The sequence below is a fragment of the Lissotriton vulgaris genome, chromosome 9 (assembly GCF_964263255.1).
Source record: "Lissotriton vulgaris chromosome 9, aLisVul1.2, whole genome shotgun sequence".
Classification (NCBI taxonomy): Eukaryota; Metazoa; Chordata; class Amphibia; order Caudata; family Salamandridae; genus Lissotriton; species Lissotriton vulgaris.
Genome location: NC_141697.1, coordinates 570,788,972 through 570,804,972, shown reverse-complemented (window position 1 = coordinate 570,804,972; position 16,001 = coordinate 570,788,972). Strand labels below are relative to the sequence as shown.

The 16,001-nt window shown below is 46.5% G+C and overlaps 1 protein-coding gene across 1 annotated transcript in view; it reads left to right on the top strand.

Moving 5' to 3' along the window:
* RPS6KA4 (ribosomal protein S6 kinase A4) overlaps positions 1–16,001 on the top strand; it is a 193,747-nt gene that overhangs the window by 114,949 nt on the left and 62,797 nt on the right. The window contains exons 11-12 of the mRNA XM_086938128.1: positions 757–890; positions 14,261–14,354. Of these exons, the coding sequence (XP_086794254.1) occupies positions 757–890; positions 14,261–14,354 (228 nt within the window). The remainder of the gene's footprint in view (positions 1–756; positions 891–14,260; positions 14,355–16,001) is intronic.

Here is a 16,001-nt window from a genome sequence, read left to right as displayed (position 1 = left end):
GCCAGGTTAGAAGCAGTTACATTTTGGTAGCATCCAACTTGGAAATAGTCCCTGATCAGTGAACTTGAACCCTGTCATTGTAGTGTGCCACAGTCCAGCACAGTGAAGGTGGGGAAGGTTTCTTTTGTAAGCAAACCTGAAGCTGGCTTTCCATAAGCACCATGATTCCAAAATGGCTAATGTGACCATCTGGGTCTTTCCACTTAATGCAAAAAAACTGCTTGCCTAAATGGCAGCTCAGGACTATGTGGCTGGAAAGTGTGCTAGAAAAAAGACTGAGCATTGATTGGCTCTGTGTGCGGCTCTTTGAATAAATGCCAGGGGAGTAGGCTTCAGAGTGCCGTAATATATCAGGGTGAGTATTCCACCACTGAGTATAAGAAAGGACACTTCCTTTTCTTGATTGTCAACAAGCCTCTTCCCTATGAGAGGCTGGCTTTTACCATGGTTATTGGAGTCTGAATGATTGGTTGACTTTCCTATTACTTATCTGATTTACCGCCTTAAATGACTGGTTCTTCTGTAGTCCTTCATCCCAATTGGAATCACATTAGCCATTTTGGAATCATTGGTGCTTATGCAGAGCACGCTTCAGCAATTTTTTCAGGGACTTTCCATGCACACAAGAAATGTTGTCAAAGGTGGAAAAGAGCTCAAAGGCAGGAAGAGAAAATATAGCTACACTTGGGTCGCCTGCCCCATATGGCCCAAAATGACGAGGACTACTCAGATGACTTTTAAATGTTTGTCTCCCAGGACTCTGCCTTTTTCCAGCAATATGACCTGGACATGAAGGAACCTGCGCTGGGTGAGGGCAGCTTCTCCGTCTGCAGGAAGTGTCGGCATCGCTCTACAGGCACTGAGTATGCTGTCAAGATCCTCAGCAATAGGTGAGTGTGCAACACCAGTGGAAAGAGCATTCACAAGCAGGTGGCCCAGATTGACCGGTGAGCGTGAATGCTGATGGGTGTGGTTGCTGCTTTTGCCGCTTGTTCCACCCTGCCTCTATGGTAGCAATGAGGTCTGTTCCAGTGTGATCATCACTTCATTGAGGGTCTCTTCAGTGCTCGAAGGTCCCTACTGTTACAGCCCATGCTCTACTTTAGAGAGAATTTTTGTATTACTTTTCTCGTCTGTTCATAAAGCTCCAGTGTACCTTTAAAGTGGAAACAGTTTTTTGTGAAATCACACCCTGCCATTTTTTTTTTTTTTACTGAGACTTAAAATCTTCCCCACATGTATAAATAGTTTGCACCGATATATAGCTATTCACTGTCTGTGATAATTGGTTGAGCTAACAAACGAAGACTTTTGTCTAGAAGGGTTGCACATACTAATTAAGGGATGAAGGCCCCCTCAACTCCCTTGCAGGCTAAATCTTACTAAATTATCATCTTTTTGCCTACAGTGTGTTGTCGAGATTCCTGTATCACTTTAATTTTTAGTAGATACCCATTTCAATAGAAACTCATCTCTTTGAAATCATGTCCATGGTTTTATTTTTTAAACAACACATTTTGAAGAATTGTAAGTATGCCAGAAGACCATTTGCATTCCCACTTTTGGGGCTGTTGACAGCATGGATTAGTTGGTCATTCGACTGCTGAGTTTGATCTGCAGTATTTTTCTTATCTTTAATTATCAAAAATAATGCTCGCCATTATCCTGCTCAGAATAGCATCTTGCTATTAAACATATATTTTCTATGTTGCTCATCAGTGTTGAAGTGACTCTAGATAACCTTGATCCAAAAGCCATAGCTCACCACGCCATCTTCCTAGCTTCTGGTTCGAAAGCATGAGAAGGTCTGGGAGACAGAGAAGATGCATCAGAGAAGTGACCAAAGTTCCTAAGATTTAACTTTTGAACTTCCGGACTCAGTAGCACAGGTCGTCGACAGTTGCTTATTTTTTTGCTTTTGTCTACTTCGAGGGGGAACAAAATACCTTTTTATGATTTTTTCTGAAATTGAGCTATCCTCAATTGTGGAGTAATACATTTAAAAGATGTGTAAATTGTATAATCCAATAGTCCACCATGATTCTCAGTTGTCCGGTTTCTATTATGTTCAGACTCTCTAAATGTAGAGAGAACACCGCTGGACATTTTATGCAATGATTTTAAACTATACAACAGGAAACAACCACCAAATATAAAGCAGAGAATTCAGACATATTTCAAGAAGCAGAGTCTGCTCGGATAAATTACAACTGTTTCCTAGTTCGGTTTGAACCCAGTAAACCCATGAAGCCAAATTCCTGTGCTGATAGCCTCACGGGATAAATATATTCAGTGTAGGATTGAAAAGCTGATATTGTATAAAAACTATTGGCCTTGAGGCTGACATAGTGACTGGGCGCGTTTGATTCTGAAAGTCCGGTGTGCTAGATTAGAATCTCAGTCATGCTGAAAAATGGATCTCAAAATGACTGCACTGCGGAAAGCTGATTTTCTTCTTCAAAAAGGATCCTTCTTCCACCCTCAAATGGGAGTGGAGGGCAGGATCAGCTGGTGTTGAAAATTTACCTCAAGAATTCAACTTTAGAAAATAAATAATCTTTTGGTCCAACCATGTTCCCAGGACATGAACCACAAAGTATCTTCAGAGGAGGCGGACTCTACTGAGGTTCAGCTTTTCGGTTTCTTGATATAACCCTACAGGAATGAAAAAGCTCACACTGTTCTACTATTCACAAGATAGCACGCCTGTGCCGAGGGCTCCTGTTTCTTGTATGACACTTTCACCCTTCACACTATACCATCAAAAGCCTCTACAAAAAAGGCGGTGACTTGATCAAGATTGTACCCATATCAAAGTCGTTATAGCTGAGGTTAAGCATAGGTTTTGCCTTTCATCTGAGGATCACACCTCCATTCGGTGATAGGGGTGCTGGTTTCAACCAATTACCCAGCTCATACAAAGTCAGTGAACTGTAGTGTATCCACAAGCTTCCCTCTAGAACAGAAGAGCAAAAGATTGCTGATGTCAAGAAAAAGGTTTGAGGCTGAAGCAGCCAGGCCTTAGGTTATTGCTAATTCAGTTGACCTGTTTAAGAGGTGTGCCTGTCAGCAATGGAGAAACATTGACTAGCCTACAGCATTTACCTAAAAAGCCACAGATAAGAGTAACGGCTATTGAGACAGAGGATGGGTGTGTTTTTGACGCATGCATCAACAGGGGTCGAAACAGAGATTTGTGCACCAGGGTCTCAGGTTTTCTGCATTGACCAGGAGCCATCACATATTTAAAGCGTAAACTGAAATGCTGTTCCTGGCACTTCAAGATCTTGGTTGCATGCACCCAAAGACTCACAAATTAGTGACTCCGAAATTATCACATAACCACAACCCTAGGCACTGCACAAACGAGTGCTAGACATATAAGCTGTCAGTTTATGAACACTGTAAAAAACATGATCAATGCCTGCAACACACAGCTAAAGGTACTGTAAACATTGATTTTAACTGTACAGTATCTATTAGTGCACATCTGAAATTGATGTTTAAACGAGATGGTATTGGCACCTTTTAAATTAATACATTCAAAATGAACTGCACTAAAACTCCATTGTTATATCAAAAAATACCTTACTTGAGTTTACCATGTTGCTGTATTGTTGAGTCACAGAAAAACAAATTACACAGAATTTGAAAGTAAGGACTGAGTTCCAGTTCTCCTCAAAAATAATTCCTGTACATCTAAAGATATAAAGAATAAAGCCTATAATTCCTCATCACCCTCTGTGTGCAGCACACCACAACTCTGACACTGCGGTCTGTGTTACTTTAGATGTTATTTCACATCCTGATGTGGCATTGTATAGGTCCAATAACTTATTTACATATCAGTCATTGTTTAGTGGCATTTAGAACTTGAGAAGTCTTAAAGATGTCCATGAGAGTAGTTGACTGGCTGTTTCTTTTGGGGCATATTGCATCAAATCAATGCCAGTGCTGAAATGAAGAGCAGTGTCGTTTATTTTACATTTCACAACTGTGATGGTTGCAGCACCAACAGAACGTTTTTATGGGCTGAAAAGTACTTTACATTTTTTTCCTCAATTATGGAAGCCCATTTCGCTGACTAAAGAAGTTTCATCCTGAAGTTGTGTGTCTGAACAAATAAACTGACCATTGACAGTTATCACATGCTGGTGACAGCTCTTGATAATCCCTACGAGAATGTGTTTCAGGCACAAAAATAGCAAAACGGTGAGCAATTTAGGTCTCGCTGCACCTCACTTTCAATCCATGCATCAAGGCTTCCCACAACGTTCTAGATTGCCCAAAGACTAATCACTGCATGCCTGGTGCTGGGGCTCCATACATGGCTACAGCTTTTTGGTATCCACCATGATGTACATAACAGAATTATCATCAAGACTTCTGTTACGCCCATCCCCTTTTCCCCACAAAATAAAGGGAACGCAGGCACTATAAAGTAAGCGGTGGAGTTAGCGGAACTCTGTGAAGTTACAAAAAAACTCTGCCAAGCTACGCAAAGTACCGTGAGCGGCGTAGTGTGTTACCTAGAGCCGTTCACGTTGATTTTTAGCACTGGGTGTTTGTCCCACGCTGTAAAATCAGACTGAAGGGCATCACCCGCAGCGCAAGAGGGCGCTGCTTTTTTCTGCCGCCTAAATAGAAGTTGTACTTGAGCAGCAGCTTCCTCAACGTGAACGGAAGGTTTCTCAATGCGAGCGGTAGTGACCTGCCGTGACAACCTGCATAGAGAAATCTCGCTGGGAAGCGATCTAGAGTTGGATTTTCCTCACTTGTGCTCGCCAACTTACTGTTGACGGGCACAAGCGAGCAAAAAAATCAGCAGAGGGATGTTTTTCAGAACTCAGCGAGCTCCGCGGAGTGCTAAAACTCTGCGAACATAGCAGAGTTCACCATCCAGGCCTACTATAAAGCACTGATCGGTCAAATGATGAAGAGAATTTTAGAAAAAGCGGTTTATCTCTACCTGACATTACAGTCTTCATCAGTAAGAATAGTGATACATTTATTTCCAATAATGACATTTTGTACTAATTTCCTACCACATGTAGCTACAAATGAAACCAGTGCAAGAATGACTCAACTGTCTTTGGCCATCAGGTACTCACCCAAACATCTGATATTTAATGTGCAGGTCCAAATTGCATAGCTTTAGGGGATTCTGTGCTCTTGCAGTGCAGCAGCCTTATTTCGTGGTGTATGAAGACCGGTTAGTCAAGTTCAATTCTTTATTCAAAAGCCAAAAAGACACTCATAAAAGGCAACACACAGAACATATATAAATTGGTTAGTCATGCAAACCCATCCCATTGCCACCCTCCTAAATTATTCCCCAGTCGTGAGAAAAAAGGAGCACTGTATCCAGTCGTGAGAAAAAAGGAGCACTGTATCCACTACATTGCCAGGACCAATGGGTTCAGGAAGACACCCAGCGTTTTGTGTATTTTGAAGCCCAATGTGAGAAGTTGGCCTGATATGTAGTGTTTCCAATTCTGGAACCACTTTGTATCAGTCCAAACAATCCCTTATGGTGTCTGGTTGTAAGTCAACCTTGTAGACAAGCTATCCTAGGGGTAGCATGGACTAAGCAGCCTTAAAGGCTTAACTTAAGAGGTTAACCAGATAAGTCTTCATGTTCTAAGTGGAAGTACCTGGAGAGACCATCTGCATTACCATGGTCAGTCCCTGGGCGGTGCTCCACTGTAAAGTCCATCCCCTGTAGGGAAATGGACCACCTGAGCAGTTTGGGATTTTCACCCTTCATCTGATTTAGCCACAAGAGGGGCTTATGGTCTGTCTGAATTAGGAAGTGAGTACCAAACAAGTATGGCCTCAACTTCTTCAGGGCCCAAACCACAGCAAAGGCCTCCCTCTCAATAGCTGACCAACGCTTCTCCCTGGGGGCCAGCCTTCTGCTAATAAAAGCAATGGGCTGGTCTTGACCATCTTGATTAAGTTGTGAAAGCACAGCTCCCACCCCCAACTCAGAAGCATCTGTCTGTACAATGAACTGTTTGGAGTAGTCAGGACTCTTCAGGATAGGTGCAGAGCACATGGCCTTCTTCAGGTCATCAAATGCCTTTTGACAGCTAACTGTCCACTGAACCTTTTTGGGCATCTTCTTGGATGTCAAGTCATTCAATGGTGTCACAATGGACCCATAGTTCTTTACAAATTTTCTGTAATACCCAGTCAGGCCCAAGAAGGCTCTGACTTGTGTCTGGGTAGTTGGAGGAGCCCAGTCCTGTATGGTCTGGATCTTGCTCTCCAATGGTTGAACCTGACCCCCACCTACTAGGTGGCCCAGGTACACAACCTTACTCTGCCCTATCTGGCACTTAGTAGCCTTGATAGTCAGGCCTGCCTTTTGCAGGGCCTCCAGAACCTTCTTCAGGTGGATCAGGTGATCCACCCAGGTGGAGCTAAAGACAGCAATATCATCTAGATATGCTGCGCAAAAGTCATCCAACCCAGCAAGGACTTGGTTCACCATCCTTTGGAAGGTGGCAGGTGCATTCTTCAAACCAAAGGGCATTACCACAAACTGATAATGTCCACTAGGGGTAGAGAATGCTGTTTTAGCTTTTGACTCTTCAGCTAGTCTGATTTGCCAGTAGCCAGCTGTCAAATCAAATGTGCTCAGAAACTTGGCAGAAGCCAATTTATCAGTGAGCTCATCTGCTCTTGGAATGGGATGTGCATCTGTCCTAGTGACAGCATTGAGACCTCTGTAGTCCACACAAAACCTCATTTCTCTCTTTCCATCTTTGGTATGAGGTTTTGGCACAAGGACCACTGGGCTAGCCCATGGGCTCTCGGATGGCTCAATCACTCCAAGCTCCAACATCTTTTGCACCTCAGCCTTTATACAATCCCTGACATGGTCAGGTTGCCTGTAGATCTTATTCTTCACAGGCAGACTGTCACCAGTGTCCACCTCATGGGTGCACCAATTAGTCTGGCTGGGTGTGAGTGAAAACATATGCCTGTGGGCCTGCAACACCTGTCTGCAGTCCACCTGTTGCTGCTCAGTGAGGCTGCCTGGCAATGATACTCCATCAACTGAACCATCATCAGGGTTCTGGGAAAGCAGGTCTGGGAGAGGGTCACTCTCTTCCTCCTGTTCCCCATCTGTGGCCAAGAGGAGACTCATGTCCTCCCTGTCAACAAATGCTTTCAAACGGTTTACATGGAGCACCCTGTGGGGGCTCCTAGGGGTGCCAAAGTCAACCACATAGGTGACTTCTCCCTTTTTGTCAATGATAGGGTAGGGTCCAGTCCATTTGTCCTGGAGAGCTGCTGGCCCCACTGGGTCCAACACCCACACCTTCTGCCCTGGCTGGAACTCAACCAGAACAGCCTTTTGGTCATGCCAAGCTTTCTGTAATTCTTGACTGGCCTCCAGGTTTTTGGATGCTCTCTCCATATACTCAGCCATCCTGGAGCGGAGACCAAGTACATAGTCCACAATATCTAGCTTAGGCTTTTTGAGAGGTAACTCCCATCCTTCCTTCACCAAACACAATGGACCCCTCACAGGGTGGCCAAACAAAAGTTCAAAAGGGCTGTAGCCAACCCCCTTCTGTGGGACCTCTCTGTAAGCAAAGAGCAAGCAGGGTAAAAGGATGTCCCATTTCCGATTAAGCTTCTCTGGTAAACCTTTTATCATTCCCTTTAGGGTCTTGTTGAACCTTTCAACAAGCCCATTGCACTGTGGATGGTAGGGTGTGGTAAACTTATAGTTTACTCCACACTCTTTCCACATTGCTTTTAAGTATCCAGACATGAAGTTGGTACCTCTGTCTGAAAGAACCTCCTTTGGAAAGCCCACTCTTGAGAAAACTGCAATGAGGACTTTTGCCACCACAGGTGCTGTGGTGGTCCTCAGGGGAATTGCCTCTGGGTACCTGGTGGCATGATCCACTACCACCAGTATAAATATGTGCCCAGATGCTGTGCGAGGATCCATGGGACCCACAATATCTATTCCAACTCTTTCAAAGGGTACCCCCACCACAGGTAGTGGTATCGGGGGGGCCTTTGTTGTGCCACCTGACTTACCACTGGCTTGGCAAGTGAAACAGGAGCGACAAAACTCCTTGACATTTTCTGACATGTGAGGCCAGTGAAAGTGTGGAACAAGCCTGTCCCAAGTCTTGTTCTGGCCTAAGTGTCCTGCAAGGGGAATATCATGGGCCAAGGTGAGAAGGAAACCCCTAAACTTCAAAGGTATAACCAACCTCCTGGTTGTGCCAGGCTTGGGGTCTCTAGCCTCTGAATAAAGGAGTCCTTCATCCCAATAAACTTTATGGGCACCTTGAACATTCCCTGCAGCCTCAGCAGCAGCTTGCTGTCTGAGGGGTTCAAGTGAAGGGCAATCTAATTGGGCCTGCCCCAGGTCGGCCCTTGAGGGTCCCCCTGTCCCCAGAAACTCAACCTGGTCAGGTTCAAGCTCCTCAGAGACAGTCTCCTCTTGGACTGCAGAATCAGTTTCCTGTGAAACCTGATCCTCAACCTGGGGCAAGTGGGAAGGCACAGCCTTAACCCTCTTGTTCCTTCTCTTGGGTTGTGGTTGGTCTAATGTTTCAAGATCCACCACTGGTTCGGGAAGGCACTTCTTAGCCTGAGACCTTGTCACTGCAAGGACATGAGCTGAAATCCCTAGCATTTCTGCATGAGTCCTGTACTCCACTTCTGACCAAACTGAGCTTTCAAGATCATTGCCTAACAGACAGTCTACTGGGAGGTCTGCACTTACAACAACTTTCTTTAGGCCATCTACCCCTCCCCAGGAGAAGTTCACAACAGCCACACTATGTGAAGTAGTGGAGTTGCTTGCATTGGTCACTAGGTAACTTTCACCTAGTACAATCTGACCAGGGTCCACAAAGTCCGGTGTCACCATAGTGACACTGGCACAAGTGTCCCTGTAGGCCTGAGCCAGTTTCTCATTGATTAAGGGAGTCTGCCTATATTTGCCCAGGTTACTGGGGCTCACTGCAGTGGTCAAAGATAAGTCCACATCATATAGGAGAACTGCCTGTGTGGGGATTCTGACTAGGCCAGATTCCACCTCAGTACCCAGGGTCAACCCTACTAAACCCTTTGGCTGTGTACCACCACTGCTAACTGTACTAGGGGGTGCAGGTGCTTTAGGAGCTGCAGTGGTGGGGACTGGATTTTTCTTAGTGCATTCACTGCCCCAGTGTGAAACTGATTTGCAGGTATTACACCAAGGTTTCTTTGGGCCATCATTCTTCTTTTTCTTTTTGTCATTTTGGGAACCCCCCTCCTTATTACTAGTTTGGGGGCCTGAAGACTTCTGGTCCTTTTCTTTATCTTTCTGATTCCCACCCTTCTGGTCTGTTTTCTTCTGGTCACCATGGTTCTGGGGTTTCTGCTTAATCCTTGTTCTGACCCATTTGTCTGCCTTCTTTCCCAATTCTTGGGGAGAGGTCAAATCAGAGTCAATAAGGTATTGATGCAACAGCTGGTTCTGACAGTTATTAAGGATCTGCTCTCTCATTATAAGATTGTACAGTCCTGTATAGTCTGAGACTTTACTTCCCTGCAGCCAACCCTCCAGAGCCTTAGTGGCACAATCAACAAAATCAGTCCAGTCCTGAGTCTGTGCTTTTTGGGTGTCTCTGAACAACAACCTGTATTGCTCAGTGGTTAGGCCAAACCCTTCAATAAGAGCACTCTTCAGGACAGAGTAGTTTTGGCATCCTCAGGTCTAACAGTGAGGAGCCTATCCCTCCCTTTCTCAGAAAAGGAGTACCATAAAATTGCTGCCCACTGATCCTCAGGGACCTGCTGTACCATGCAGGCCCTCTCAAGAGCAGTCATCCATTTGTGGATGTCATCCCCTTCCTTGTAGGGGGGCACAATTTTTGTCCGGGTTCTATTATCATAGGCCCTGTCTTTCTCTTTAGGAACTTTGCTGCCACCAGTGGCATCTAAGCCACGCAATTTTCTTTCTCTTGCTAAAGCAAGTTTAGCTTGAGCCAAGGCCATCTCTTCCCTCTCTATCTGGAGTTGGACAGCCCTCATCCTGGCCCTATGCTCTTTCCTCTGGGGGGAAGTCATTCCCCTTTGAGATTCTCTTGAGACACTAGAAATATGAGAGTCCCCTGATGGAGATCTCACCCTCCTGTTGCCTGGGAGAATTAGGTTATGGGATCTGGGGAGGTGCTGGCCCTCTCCACCCCCATGTAGGTCTAGGTTGGCCTGGTTAAGCCTGCCAATCTGTACCTGGGTCACCCTCTGATCCTGATCTTCGGGCTCTTCTACATCTGAGCCTTCCTCTTCCTCCTCCTCTTCATCTTCTGGAAGATTCTTATTCTCAGGGGAATTCTGTCCCTCTCCTGACTCTAAGGGAGCCTGACTCACCTTATCTAAGTCATCCTTTTCCAGGATAGCTATCAGGGAAGGAATGGTAGGGCCTCTGCCCTTTTTTAGCCCCCTTGCTGTGCACAAGGCACCCAAGTCTTTGTGGCTAAGGTTGTCATATCTGGAAGTTCCCTTGGTAGGGTCAACTATCACAGTGGCAGAGCCTGAGGCTCCACCTGTATCAGACATGACTGCTAGTGAGGTGTAAGTGGTGCACTTACCTACACTAAGTGTTTTCCTACTGTACCTTGCTAGTGAGTTGTAGTCAGGGTGTGCTAATCCCTTTAATCTACAACTACTAAGTTCAGTAGAACTTAATATGCTAAGCTTTTGATTTTATATGTACCTAAGGTACTTGATGTGATCTTTCAATTTGATATAAAGATTGCAATGGTAAAACAAACAGCAAGCTCAAATCCGCACCGCTGCGCACCAATGTGGTAAGTTGGCCTGATATGTAGTGTTTCCAATTCTGGAACCACTTTGTATCAGTCCAAACAATCCCTTATGGTGTCTGGTTGTAAGTCAACCTTGTAGACAAGCTATCCTAGGGGTAGCATGGACTAAGCAGCCTTAAAGGCTTAACTTAAGAGGTCGTGTTAAGCGAGCTGTTTTACCACATACAATCCTGTAATACCAAATGAAAGGACACCACACAAGTATATATTATAAAAATATATGTGTTTATTTCTAAATTAATCCCCAGTACTCTTTATGAGGAAAGGGGCACAAGCGCTAAATCAAAAGCACAGTATAACATACAAAGTTGCACAATTATGGATGAGGGCGGGTGGCCACTCAAACCATATATTAAGAAAGTGGTATAAGAGATACCAATCGAACAGTGGTTAGGCCTAGGGCCTAGAGAATCGCTGGGAGCAGTCCGGACTAGCAATGCTGAAGTCGGGAGTAGCCCACGGAATTCGAGTGCAGCACGTAAAGTGCGGCTTGCACCAATGTAAAGTCAATGGTGCGTAAAAGTTACACAAAGTTAGTTTAAAGATACTTCCGCTGAACCTAGAGGAACAAAACTTAAGACACAGACCCTAGAGGTGTGTACCAGCATGGGCACACCGGCGTTGCAATGTTACCTCACCCACAGGAAGTGGGTGCACAGGGTCGAAGTGGCGTCGGGTTTTGACACGCAGGATCTTGGTGCTTGGAGCTGGAGAAGCTGCAGGCGATGGGAAGCAGAAGTCTCCGGTGTGATCCAAGGGTGGATTGAAGTCGAGATGAATCTGAAAGCAGAGGGGACAGAGTCTGGGTCACTCAGCAGTGACCAGGGTGGAACCAGGACGGAACCAGGCAATGTCGGGCGCAATCAGATGGTTGTCGAGAGGCTTCTCGCCGTTGTCACGTGGGCTCTGGGGCATCTGCGACGTCCAGGAGCAGGTCACGATCTGTCCCACGCAGGCTCTCGCCGTCAGCACCGTCGGCTTCAAGATTGCAGCAAACAGCACTTGGCAAAAGCAATCCACGCGGAACTGGGAGATTGCTTCTCACTCAGACCAGGAGGGTCAGAGTGGGGGCTCCTTTTCACAGGAGCTGGTGCAGACCTGGAGCAACCAGGAAAGCAAGTCGTTTTCAAGTTTTCGTCGGCACAGGGGCCACAAGCCAGCTGGCAAGTGACCGGGCCAACGCGTCGAGCCAACACAAGCAGAAGGGCCCCACGCAGCACTCGTCGAGTGTGGAGGGGGTAGCTTTGGTGCAAGTGTAGCTCAGAGTTGGGGCTTCTCAAACCCCGGTGTACAGCTTCGAGGGTCACTCGTGGGCTGCACGGTCAGCGTCTCATGGCCTTTTCAAGATGGCGTGCCCCACGCTTCCGGTCGCCTCCACTGGTCTCAGCTCTGCAGGGACTGTGGATCGGGCTGGGAGAAGGCAGGCAAGCTTGATCTCGTCGATCTCTGTCGCTCGAGTTCCGGCGGGAACTGCAACAAAGCAAGAGTCGAGGGCTGGATGTTGCCTGTTTGCACAGGGTGGTCACTCCTTGACCACAAGGGAGATTCTTCAGTCTTCTACGTTGAGTAGTAGGTCGAAGGGTCCAGAATTCGTTTCTTATGTTTCTTCAGGATGATCTGAGTTGCATTGGCACTGATCCCACTCTTATTCGAATCTGGTGGGCTGGATATCCTGCTAGGTCCCCTCCTATGGGTGGGACCCAGGAAGGGGGTGGTTACACCCCTTTCCTTTGATCCAGGCCGCGCTGGGACTGGGGCTGGGATGCCCCAGAACCGGTTTGGCCGGATTATGCAAGGGGCAGCCTTGTGCTCCCCAGGCAGTGTCTGGTTTCTTTGAAACCTCCCTGCTACAATCCACTATCTCCTGTCTGGGGTGGTTTGACACCGCCCTGCGACAGGAAACCCTTTGTCCAGGCCACCATTTGCTGAGTTTCGGTTAGCAGCAGGAGGCCAGACCCGTGTCTGTGGCAGAGGCATCCATTTTGTGGATCTGAGGCTCATTTTAAATCAACCGCGTTTCAGTAAAGTAACATGTCTTATCTCTCTAGAAGGGTGGAATGCTACCCCCGTCGCCAGAACTGGCGAGGGGGTAGTATTCCAATTCGTATGACACCTTACACGACATGCTTTGATAAAGCCAAACCAAAGTTGCTATATAACCGCGAGGACTACAAGGCACTTAATAGTAGATGGTATGGCATTATCCCGGATCAGCTTAGGGAGTTGTTCCCGACAGCTGCAGACAGGCTCAGCTCATGCCAGAGCTCCATCTCACATAAAACCACGCACTCTGCCTCCAGGATTGATAAGGCCTTCCATAGGAGTGACTCACAGGTTTATATGTGTCCAGATATAGGTTTAGATATAGGTATACTATATCTAAGCAAGGGGTGATTACACCCACTGGCCCCAGCTGAGTGATCAGCCAGTTGTGTCAATTTAAGAACCAGCCAGGGGTGGCAAAAGCTATGCTTCAGCCCCTGGTAGGCCTTGGTGGCACCTATGCCCTGAGCACCTATAGTGCATGGTACAGGGGCTGACAAGGAGTCCATTTCCAATTGTGGTATGTACCTATAGCACATGTATTACAAATTTAGAGAGAGAGCAGCAGGCTGGGGGTCTGATTAGCAGGCCCACAGCCTCAGTAAGTCGAAAACCAGTGAAGCAAAAAGCAAAAATTGGGGTGACCATAGGATAGCAGACCCTACTCTCCTACACCCAACTTATGAGCAGTGTTTCAAGCAAGAGAAGTATAGTCTGATGCCTTGTTTACTGCATTCAGTTATGTTTGCCAAATCACATGCATAAGACTGAACTCATTCTCCTGTAAGAAAACAGTTGCATTGGTTTCATTGCTGTGATTGCTCTACGTGTGCACAGCCGGCACATGTTCCTATAGCCACTAAACATTACTTTGCAAGTACTGGAGGGTAGGAGACAATATTGGGCCAGGCTATGGTAAATAAACTCTTTGCTACCACTCTTAATTTAGCCATCTTCATAGAGGGGTGTATTGCTTTGAAGTCGGTGCAATTCATGTGAATCTAATAATGTTTGAAGCTGTGAAAGTCAAAGGTTACTTGCCTCTAACAACAGTTATGTAGCTTCCACCTCTTGTAGATTAACCCGTAAGCCTGGACTCTAACCCCTCCCAGCTGAAGGCAGGGAAACATTGGATTGTAAACAGTCATGTTTTTACATTCATTGTCCGAGTTACTACAGAGTGTAAGGGAAACTATCATCTGAAGGTGATGTCGGAAGTTGGGGATCCTGGTGTTTTCGGGTTGGTATCACCGTGACCACATCTACTCTTGATGCCTAAAACTTTACATTTTGAGTTAGTCAGTTGTCGAAAGGTGAATACTGCATTGTCTCTAGGTCACTTAAATTCTTTATCTCTTCTGCAGAAAGGAGCTGAATGTGCAGCGTGAAATTACAGCCCTGAAGCTGTGTGAGGCGCATCCCAATGTGGTCAAACTTCATGAGGTGCACAAAGACCAGGTAAGACTTGCACTCTTGCAGCATGTTACTGACCAGGTGATGCTCGTGTTCTGTAATGAGTGACTGACTAGCTAGCATTCATGATCTGTCTAATGATTAGGCAGTGTGCTGTGAAGCCTGCTTCCTTGGTGGCAGGGATCTGATTATTCTGTCATTTTGGCGTTCAGTGCTGGTATACGATATCGTAAGTTGGTCTGCAGAAGCTTTTCCATGGAGCCGCTTGCAGAAGATTGCTTCCTTTTCTACAATAAAGCTTGCACTTGCCTTTCACTTGCCTGCTTATTTCATGTGGTACAAAAGGGGGTGGTGATGGACGGAGCATCTGAACCAATCAAACACTCACACCCATTCAAGAGATCTGGGTTTAATCCATCACCGTTCTTTAGCCCACTCTGCCACCCCAATTCAGACATGGCCATATGCAAATCAGTCTGACCCTGTGCCTCATGGGACCAGTCCAGCCCGAACTGCCAAGCCATGCCTTCCCTGGACCGGAAACAAGCTTCCGAGGAGCGGTTTCTGGCATTTCAGCCGTCTTCAGCCCGGCTTGCTTGAATCCAGTGGCAAAGTGAGCAAGGGACTCACGTATGAGCATACCCTGCCAACTTATGGCGAACAAAGCGGTACAAAAGGGGGTGGTGATGGACCGAGCATCTGAACCAATCAAACACTCACACCAAGTCCAGAGATCTGGGTTTAATTCATCACCGTTCTTTAGCCCACTCTGCCATCCCAGTTCAGACATGGCCATATGCAAATGTGGTGTGGGGTGCAAAAAAACGATGGATTTAGGCCCAGATCTCTGTACTGGGGTGAATGTATGACATTGTTCTGCATTCTGTCCATCAACTGTTGTTTTTGCATTTGTCACCCCGAGTGGGATGGGTATGCTCAGACGAGATTCCCATGCTTTCCACACCACTGGAGTCAAGCTATCCTGGCTGAAGACGGCCGATAGCCAGAGACCGGTCCTAGGATGCTTGATTCGGGTCCAGGAAAGACATGGCTTGGCAGTTCGGGCTGGACTGTTCCCATGAGGCACAGGGTCAAGGTTGATTTGCATATGGCTATGTCTGAAGTGGGGTGGTGTGGGTTGAAAAAAACGATGGATTTAGGCCCAGATCTCTGTACTGGATTGAATGTATGACATTGTTCTGCATTCTGTCCATCAACTGTTGTTTTTGCATTTGTCACCCCGAGTGGGATGGGTATGCTCAGACGAGAGTCCCATGCTTTCCACACCACTGGAGTCAAGCTATCCTGGCTGAAGATGGCTGATAGCCAGAAACTGGTCCTAGGATTCTTGATTCCGGTCCAGGAAAGACATGGCTTGGCAGTTCGGGCTGGACTGTTCCCATGAGGCACAGGGTCAAGGCTGATTTGCATATGGTTATGTCTGAACTGGGGTGGTGTGGGGTGCAAAAAACGATGGATTTAGGCCCAGATCTCTGTACTGGGGTGAATGTATGACATTGTTCTGCATTCTGTCCAACAACTGTTGTTTTTGCAATTGCTTATTACATGTAGCAGTGAGGTAAGAGACTCCTGGCACCCAAGCTTTCACATGGAGCGAGGACACCGACTCCATGAAGGCACACTGCCCCATAGTTTTTAAATGCCCCGTACTGCACTTAGACAGATGACGTT